This window comes from Pantherophis guttatus, chromosome 9 (genome assembly GCF_059756535.1).
Source record: "Pantherophis guttatus breed Tessera chromosome 9, ASM5975653v1, whole genome shotgun sequence".
NCBI lineage: Eukaryota > Metazoa > Chordata > Lepidosauria > Squamata > Colubridae > Pantherophis > Pantherophis guttatus.
Window position 1 is genome coordinate 5,229,100 of NC_142071.1, and position 9,415 is coordinate 5,238,514.

At 43.0% G+C, this 9,415-nt stretch overlaps 1 protein-coding gene and 1 long non-coding RNA gene across 2 annotated transcripts in view; one reads left to right on the forward strand and one right to left on the reverse strand.

Moving 5' to 3' along the window:
- The window catches only part of C9H8orf58 (chromosome 9 C8orf58 homolog), a 26,640-nt gene extending 22,188 nt beyond the window's left edge, over window positions 1-4,452 (forward strand). The window contains exons 4-7 of the mRNA XM_087875876.1: window positions 113-220; window positions 980-1,144; window positions 2,061-2,197; window positions 4,307-4,452. Coding sequence (XP_087732002.1) covers window positions 113-220; window positions 980-1,144; window positions 2,061-2,197; window position 4,307 — 411 coding nt within the window. The 3' untranslated portion in view covers window positions 4,308-4,452. The remainder of the gene's footprint in view (window positions 1-112; window positions 221-979; window positions 1,145-2,060; window positions 2,198-4,306) is intronic.
- LOC148112465 (uncharacterized) lies at window positions 1,390-9,102 on the reverse strand. Its single transcript, XR_015729401.1, has 2 exons — window positions 6,775-9,102; window positions 1,390-2,074 (listed from the first exon to the last, which is right to left on the reverse strand). It is a non-coding gene; the product is annotated as an uncharacterized LOC148112465 (long non-coding RNA).
- Window positions 9,103-9,415: the final 313 nt, after the last annotated feature.

Below are 9,415 nucleotides of genomic sequence, written 5' to 3' on the forward strand. Positions count from 1 at the left end.
TATTTGGTTACTTTCTTAAGAGCCTACACTCCAATTTCTACATTGTCATGCTGGTTATCATTGTGCAAATCAGGCCATTAATGCTTGTTCAATAAATTACGTTTTACTGCAGTGTGTGAATCCATTGAGTGTTGAAGGGGTTCTCGATGAGGCTTCTGGAGGATGCAGTCAAGCTACCTCAGGCGGCAGCATCCTTGAGGAGGAGAAAACAAAAGAAGAGGTGAGTGTTGGAAAGAACAGAAAGGGAAACTCCAGAAAAAGTGCACAGGAATTATTCTCCATTACCACAGGAACTAGGACCAGAAATGATAGCTGTAATAGTAATAACTGGTATAAGTTGCAGCTACCTAGACTTGGTTTAAAGGTCCTGACAGGTTCTGGAGAACCAGTAGTGGAAATTTTGAGTAGTTCGGAGAACCAGCAAATACCACCTCTGGGTGGCCCCAGAGTGCGATGGGAATGGAGATTTTGCAATAGCCTTCTCCCAGGAGTGGGGAGGGAATGGGGATTTTGCAGTATCCTTCCCCTGGAGTGGGGTGGGAATGGAGATTTTGCAGTATCCTTCCCCCAGGAGTGGGGAGGGAATGGGGATTTTGCAATATCCTTTCCCCAGGAGTGGGGAGGAAATGGGGATTTTGCAGTATCCTTTCCCTGGACTGGGGTGGGAATGGAGATATTGCAGTATCCTTCCCCCAGGAGTGGGGTGGGAATGGAGATTTTGCAGCATCCTTCCCTTGCCACACCCACCAAGCCACACCACGCCCACCAAGTCACGCCCACAGAACCGGTAGTAAAAAAAATTGGATTTCACCACTGGGCGATAGTCTACCAAATAAGGTTGTGAGTTTCCCATCTCTGGAGCTGTTGAAGAAGTGGGATAGTTTAACTGGTTTTCCCGCACATTATGTGAGGGCCAGAGAAAATATTATTTGTGGAGAGCGTGCCGATTCCAGAATTCTGCATGATGTTTATTTTCTAGGCACAACAGCCGGCATCCCGCTCCATGCCAGGACCGGGTCTACACTACCTGGAGAACCTCTCCAAAATTATGGAAAAAATGGTGAAACTTCAAAAAGCCAACCTGGAAATTCACCATAAATGTCAAATACTGGAGTGCCAAATCCGCATCCTAGAACAGGAGAAAGTAAGAAAGAGCTATAGCTAATGAACTGTAATTTATAGAAGTTGGTCACCCTTGGAGAGACAGAATAAAAGGGGGGGGGAGAGAAAGAGGCAGGGAGACAGAGAGAAAGAGTAAAACAGAGAGATAGAGGGAGACAGAGGGAGAGAACGAGAGCTTTGTTCAAGATCAACCAGTTGTTCTGTCCCCGTCTCACACACGCACACAAACAGATAGTCAGGGGTTAAATAAAACTGGCAGACAACAAATTCTTTCGATAAGAGGATTGGCAGCAACCCAGTAGCTGCTTGCCAAGAACTTTACTCATAGAGGGAGGGGTTGTTCCTCTGACAGATAAACCCAAACAAGATACACACAGTTCAAGAATTGACAAGTCCAGTCCGTATTAAATCCAAGGCAGATAACGTTGTTTCAAAGATACAATGTGACTCGCTAGTAGTTAGTTTTGTCCATCATAGAGTCTGAATGGCCACCTCACCTCCTTTTATCCCCTGTGGGGTGTGGTCCAGTGACTCAGTTTAATCCCTGGCACGCCTCCTTTTCTGCACACGCCTGTCTCTCCGACGCTGGCGTGGATCCAGCCAAGACTTATCTCCATCACTGTCCGACTGCGAGGAGATACCTGGCTCCCGGTCAATCTCTTCTCCTTCAGGAGACACCTGAGGCATTGCCAGAGAGGAGGGTCCTGGGGAGGGAGGCCTGGCCAACTCCTCTCCTTCATGTTCGGAGCCTTCTCCCTCCGATAAATCGGCCTCAGGGGTCGGAGTCACAACACCAGTTGAGTCACAGCCGATCTGAAGCTCCCCGAGTCGGAGGAGGCTGCTCTGAGACGAGTCCTTGTGACTAAGGGAAGAATTGTGTCTCAGCCTTCATTTCCTTTTGGCTGCATCCTCTCTCACGGTGTGTCTCTCTCCTCCAGAATGACCGATCCCTCTGGGGAAGATTGAAGGGGTTGTTTAGAATGAGAAGGAAATCTGGACAGCCTAAAGAAGTCATCCAAGTCACAGTGACAAGGAACACCAGTAGTGACACCACATCCCAAAGCCGGCACCGTTGGTAAGTAAGGACATGATGCTGGGATTATTCAGGCATAGGACTGCCCCGCAATCAAGGGTTGAGTCTTGGATACTGACCCCTGAAAGAATGTGGGGCCTGCTCCTGTTTCTGATAGATGTGAGATGTAATAAGAAACCCTTTAGCTCTGCAAACTACTGGATTCAGTTCAGATATAATAGGAATTAACCCAATAGGAATCATCTTGCTAGACAATCAAGGCTCAACGTGTTATTGCAGGGAAAAAAAAACAATGCAACATCCGGAGAGCAGAGTTTGCTTGCTTACCTGTCTGTGTATTTATTTATTTATATCCTGCCTTTATTATTTTTATAAATACCTCAAGGTAGCAAACATACCTAATACTTCCTCCTCCTCCTCCTCCTTTTCCCCACAACAACCTGAGAAGGTTTGGGATGGGGGGAGAATGCCATTCAGTTGGCTTTCATGCCTAGGGCGGGACTAGATTTTTCAGTCTCTTGATTTCAAGCCTAGTGCCTTAACCACTATCTATTTACCCAATTTGCTGGCCGGGGAATTCTGGGAATTGAAGTCGATGCATCTTAAAGGTTTCCGAAATTGAGAAATGCTGTGTTAGAGTTTAACGATTTTGCCAATTAAAGGAAATAGAAACCATAGAGCCAAGCCTTTGATTTAATACAGCTGCTCATTGCCACATACAAAGGCACAATAAGTGCATTTTTGTAGGGGGGGTAACCACTAGGCGATGGTTGCAACGCTCTGAAAAATAGACCTTGCACGATGCAGTTTTGTAGCTGTTGATTCTCTTTCACACCTGTTTTTCCTCTCTGCAAAGATGGGTTTGAATTTTACTAAGAGCCACCACAAAGGACAGGACCCCCCCAAAAAAACAGTTTTGAACTGTAAAAATACACGAAGTAGCTTTGCAAAGCATGATAAAAACATACCATCCAAACAGAAGCGGGGTTTCAGCAGGCTCTGACCAGTTCTGGAGAAACGATAGCGGAAATTTTGAATAGTTCGGAGAACCGGTAAATGCCACCTCTGACTGGCCCCACCCCATCCGTCCCAGCTGATCAGGAGGAAATGGGGATTTTGCAGTAGCCTTCCCGTGGAGTGGGGAGGGAATAGAGATTTTACAGTACCCTTCCCCTGGAGTGGGGTGGGAATGGAGACTTTGCAGTATCATTCCCCTGCCACGCCCACCAAGCCACACCCACCAAGCCATACCCACAGAACTGGTACCGTAGTAAAAAAATTTGAAACCCACCACTAGATCCAAAGCACTAATTAAGGGGGAAAAATATAACACTGTTAGGAGTCTATTTAAAAAGCAGACAAGCTGATTTCATTTTGAGATGAAATAGTTCTCCCAGCACCGTCCCATCCACCCCAAATTTCAGCACGGGTGGGGGAGAAATGGTAGATTGCTCTTCCTAGGCTTGGAAACATTATATTTGAGTGGGGTGGGTGGCCTTTCAGGGACTGGGGGGGGTTCAAGTGATAAAAAGCATTTTGGTTAAATAACATAAATAAAACCCGTGCTTGAAACTTTAACGCTGCTGTGTTAGGAAAAGAGTGACATTTTTGAGACCTACAAAGGTAGCTTGTTGTGCAAACTTGGTCCCTCTCCCACATGTTTTTCTTGAGTCCCCCAACTTCCCCGCAGGCATCACTAAGAGTCATGGGCTCTGAATATTCTTCAGCAGAATATCGACAAGGCCCGAGAGATATTCAGAGAAGAACCAAAAGAAGGCAGATGAGATCTGCTTTTGTTTTCTTGGAATTGAACTGAAATGAAATGAAAGGCCTTGGGATTCTTCCTAGCAAAAAGGAAGGGATAAAAGCCAGATATTGCTAATATATTCATTCCCATGAATCTTTTTTTTCTGTCCTTTTGCGGACAGAAAAAAATGGTGCAACCAGAACAATCTCGTGTCCATTGGGAAATCCCCGCTTTGCAAAATGTGAAATGTCTTGTTGTTTAGTTTGTTAATTGTTCAGTGTTTTTTTTTTAATTAAATAAATCTGATGTTCTCTTCTTTCTCTCTCTCTCTCTCTCTCTCTCTCTCTCTCTGCCCCTCCCTTTCTCTTCCCCCATTTGGTGCATGTAACTGCGTAACTTCACAGATGAAATTGTATTTTTTCATTGAAATTGTATTTTTTTAGTATTTTTAAGAGATAACTATATATGTGGCTGTGAGTTTGAATATATTTATTGTATTTATTGTATTGTATTTAAATAAGGAAAATAAAACGTTTTGCAGACTTAAAAACCTGGACCTGAGAGTAAATTGTTTGAAAAGGTAAACTCAGTGGAACTGAGTTTTCCAGGACTGTATTATTTCATGCCGCACGGAAGGATGTTTCTGGAGATATATGGAATTATTTGCAGTAGAGAAGTAGCATGTCATGAGTCAAGCAGAGACCTGTGGATCATACCAGGGATCCATCTAACCTCCCACCCTGTTTCCCAGAGTATACGACAGTTAAATTTGGGAGCAGCTGACTTTCAGTTGCACCAACTAGGATGCTGGTTTTCAATTGCATGCATTTAGAAAGGCGATTTAGCTTCTCACAATCTGATGTCGCCCAGATACATCGGATTCCAATGCCCATAATCCCCAGTCATTTGTGGTTAGTGCTGAAGGAGACTGACCTGATTCCAGTATATGATGGATCCTCCTGGCTATCCTGAAAACTTTTTTTTTTTAAATTTGATTTATATGCCGCCCTTCTCCGAAGACTCAGAGTGGCTTACAATGTGCTCAGCAATAGCCTTCATCCTTTTGTATATTTATACAATGTCAGCTTATTGCCCCCACAACTGGGTCCTCAATTTACCTACCTTAGAAAGGATGGAAGGCTGAGTCAACCTTGAGCCTTGGCGAGATTCGAACCCTGCAGTAATTGCAGGCAGCTGGTCTTAATAACCAGCTTAATAACAGGGTGCCTTAAACCACTGTACTACCAAAGCTACGTAATTTACCATGACTTAAATGTTGGAAAGGGAAACGCTGAGCTCCTTGGTGCCATGAAGATCAGCATTCTCATCCCTAAATAAATAATTGTTGGGTAGGGCCATCCATCTAGTCAAGGCAAACACCAAGGACAGAAGAGATATCGGGGAGCAGCTCTCTTATGATAGCCTGCTAAAGTAGAAGATCTTTAAGGAAATGCAGAGTCCCAAAACTTTAGAACGTGATCCTGTTTCTGCTTGAAATTGAGATGTTTCACCCTTATGCCTTGGGATTTAGAATGGAGAACAGGCAATAGTGGGTGCATCCATGGGAGTTTAAGATATGTGGAAATCCCGGAGTGAGCAATTCATCAATGAATTCAAGATGGAAAGAATTTGGGCTTTGCTGGTGGGTGCAGGTGATATTTTGTTTAGCTTGGAAAGTATCTGCTGTACCCCCTGCTGGTTGCGCATCTCCTCCTGCAGAGTAAGGGAATGTGCTTCTTAAATGTAGAGAATTGTAATCCAAATGAGGTTAGGTTGCCACTCTGATTTAAAAAACCCAGGGATTTAAAGTAACCTTTGTATTGTGATGCTACCCAAGCTGAGAGAGCCTGATTTAAAATATGCATTGTGACGTGGAAAAGGGAGTACATTCATTCCTATTCTCCCTCTAACGAAGATGGGAGTTTGTGAGAGGAAATACTGGCGTGTGTATTGATTTCAAGGATTTGTACATGATCTATGAAGGCCGGGACAAAAGATTGCAACACGGAAGGATGTAAGCGGCCCATCTCTGAACTCCCCACTTTGATAAAAAAACAAGACCAGGTCAATGAATAACGCAGAGAATATAAACAGTCTAAATCACCTGGCTGGCTAACGGAGATGCCTGGCAGCTGTTAATTTATTGCGGTTTAGTGATTCCTACATTAAACCATCAAAAGGATCCGCTTGTGCCTGATCAATTTCAGCTGCACGCTGAGAAGACATGAAGAAGCGAGCAAAATAAAAGCACGCCTACAAATGTACAAACTTGGGGCTGGAAAAGAAAAGGGGCTCCAAATAGTTCTCGAACGTGCCACCGGGTGGCAAAACACACCCTTGTAAAGAAGATGAAGAGGACCGGTGGCAACTCTGATTATTTCATTAAAATTGAATTAATAATTGAATTAAATTGAATTAATAAATTTCCAGAGCTGGGGAGCCTGTGATTTATTCCACACCGCCTTAAAATACGGGATTTTGTCCATGCAAAGTTTCAAAACTCGAAAAACACCAAATTCCTATTCCAGTATTTCATGATGCTGGATGCTTTTTTTGCTGCAATCTTTCCCAGATCATATCTAGTGGGACCCTTCCTTTGGCTAGCAGGTGCACCCAGAGGCATTGGACCACATTTCCCTGAATCCCTAGCGAGGCCGCCCAGGGGCTGGGAATTCTGTAGGGTTGCCAGGTCTGCTTCTAAAAAATAGCGGACAAGTGGGAGGGGGGGGGTTAAGTAGTAAAAAAAAAATTACAATTAAATTATATATTTTCTTACAAACATTTTAACACGTATTAAAATAATCACTTCAAAACTTTATTTAAAATTCAAAACATCAAATATATTATAATAATATGTAAAATATTAAATTACCTTTTACTTTGCTGTCGTGTGTATTTTTTATTTGACTGCACAGCTTTGATCAATTCTTTGTGTTTAAGGAATAATTCTTTAATTTCAGTACAACGTTGAGAAATATTAAAAAATATACAAAGTTCACTTCGAACTGATACAAGCAGTCGGTTACGTTCGTCAGTCCACTGTTTAAAAATCGAGCCTTTTTGGTGCCTGGGGAAGAAAACGCGTGACTCCGCGGTCAGGAAAAATGCTGCCCAGGAACCAAAATGTTTTTGAAGCCAGTTTTTTTTTTTTAAAGCCAAATGCAAAAACGGACACCAGGATGAGTTTCGGGATGAAATTCCATGTCTAAAAATGGTGTTGCTTCCACTTTTTAAAAATCGAGCCTTTTTGGTGCCTGGGGAAGAAAACGCGTGACTCCGCGGTCAGGAAAAATGCTGCCCAGGAACCAAAATGTTTTTTGAAGCCAATTTTTTTTTTGAAGCCAAATACAAAAACGGACACCAGGATGAGTTTCGGGATGAAATTCCATGTCTAAAAATGGTGTTGCTTCCACTTTTTAAAAATCGAGCCTTTTTGGTGCCTGGGGAAGAAAACGCGTGACTCCGCGGTCAGGAAAAATGCTGCCCAGGAACCAAAATGTTTTTTGAAGCCAATTTTTTTTTTTGAAGCCAAATGCAAAAACAGGCCCCAGGATGAGTTTCGGGATGAAATTCCATGTCTAAAAATGGTGTTGCTTCCACTTTTCAAAAATCAAGCCTTTTTGGTGCCTGGGGAAGAAAACGCGTGACTCCGCGGTCAGGAAAAATGCTGCCCAGGAACCAAAATGTTTTTTGAAGCCAAATTATTTTTTTTAAAGCCAAATGAAAAAACGGACACCAAGATGAGTTTCGGGATGAAATTCCATGTCTAAAAATGGTGTTGCTTCCACTTTTTAAAAATTGAGCCTTTTTGGTGCCTGGGGAAGAAAACGCGTGACTCCGCGGTCAGGAAAAATGCTGCCCAGGAACCAAAATGTTTTTTGAAGCCAATTTTTTTTTTTGAAGCCAAATACAAAAACGGACACCAGGATGAGTTTCGGGATGAAATTCCATGTCTAAAAATGGTGTTGCTTCCACTTTTTAAAAATCGAGCCTTTTTGGTGCCTGGGGAAGAAAACGCGTGACTCCGCGGTCAGGAAAAATGCTGCCCAGGAACCAAAATGTTTTTTGAAGCCAATTTTTTTTTTGAAGCCAAATGCAAAAACGGGCCCCAGGATGAGTTTCGGGATGAAATTCCATGTCTAAAAATGGTGTTGCTTCCACTTTTCAAAAATCAAGCCTTTTTGGTGCCTGGGGAAGAAAACGCGTGACTCCGGGGTCAGGAAAAATGCTGCCCAGGAACCAAAATGTTTTTTGAAGCCAATTTTTTTCTTGAAGCCAAATGCAAAAACGGGCCCCAGGATGAGTTTCGGGATGAAATTCCATGTCTAAAAATGGTGTTGCTTCCACCTTTTGAAAATCAAGCCTTTTTGGTGCCTGGGGAAGAAAACGCGTGACTCCGTGGTCAGGAAAAATGCTGCCCAGGAACCAAAATGTTTTTTGAAGCCAATTTTTTTTTTTGAAGCCAAATGCAAAAACGGACACCAGGATGAGTTGCGGGATGAAATTCCCTGTCTAAAAATGGTGTTGCTTCCACTTTTTAAAAATCGAGCCTTTTTGGTGCCTGGGGAAGAAAACGCGTGACTCCGCGGTCAGGAAAAATGCTGCCCAGGAACCAAAATGTTTTTTGAAGCCAATTTTTTTTTTTGAAGCCAAATGCAAAAACGGGCCCCAGGATGAGGTTCAGGATGAAATTCCATGTCTAAAAATGGGGTTGCTTCCACTTTTTAACAATCGAGCCTTTTCGGTGCCTGGGGAAGAAAACGCGTGACTCCGCGGTCAGGAAAAATGCTGCCCAGGAACCAAAATGTTTTTTGAAGCCAAATTATTTTTTTTGAAGCCAAATGCAAAAACGGACACCAGGATGAGTTTCGGGATGAAATTCCATGTCTAAAAATGGTGTTGCTTCCACTTTTTAAAAATCGAGCCTTTTTGGTGCCTGGGAAAGAAAACGCGTGACTCCGCTGTCAGGAAAAATGCTGCCCAGGAACCAAAATGTTTTTTGAAGCCAAATTATTTTTTTTGAAGCCAAATGCAAAAACGGACACCAGGATGAGTTTCGGGATGAAATTCCATGTCTAAAAATGGTGTTGCTTCCACTTTTTAAAAATCGAGCCTTTTTGGTGCCTGGGGAAGAAAACGCGTGACTCCGCGGTCAGGAAAAATGCTGCCCAGGAACCAAAATGTTTTTTGAAGCCAATTTTTTTTTGAAGCCAAATGCAAAAACGGGCCCCAGGATGAGTTTCGGGATGAAATTCCATGTCTAAAAATGGGGTTGCTTCCACTTTTTAAAAATCGAGCCTTTTTGGTGCCTGGGGAAGAAAACGCGTGACTCCGCGGTCAGGAAAAATGCTGCCCAGGAACCAAAATGTTTTTGAAGCCAGTTTTTTTTTTTAAAGCCAAATGCAAAAACGGACACCAGGATGAGTTTCGGGATGAAATTCCATGTCTAAAAATGGTGTTGCTTCCAGTTTTTAAAAATCGAGCCTTTTTGGTGCCTGGGGAAGAAAACGCGT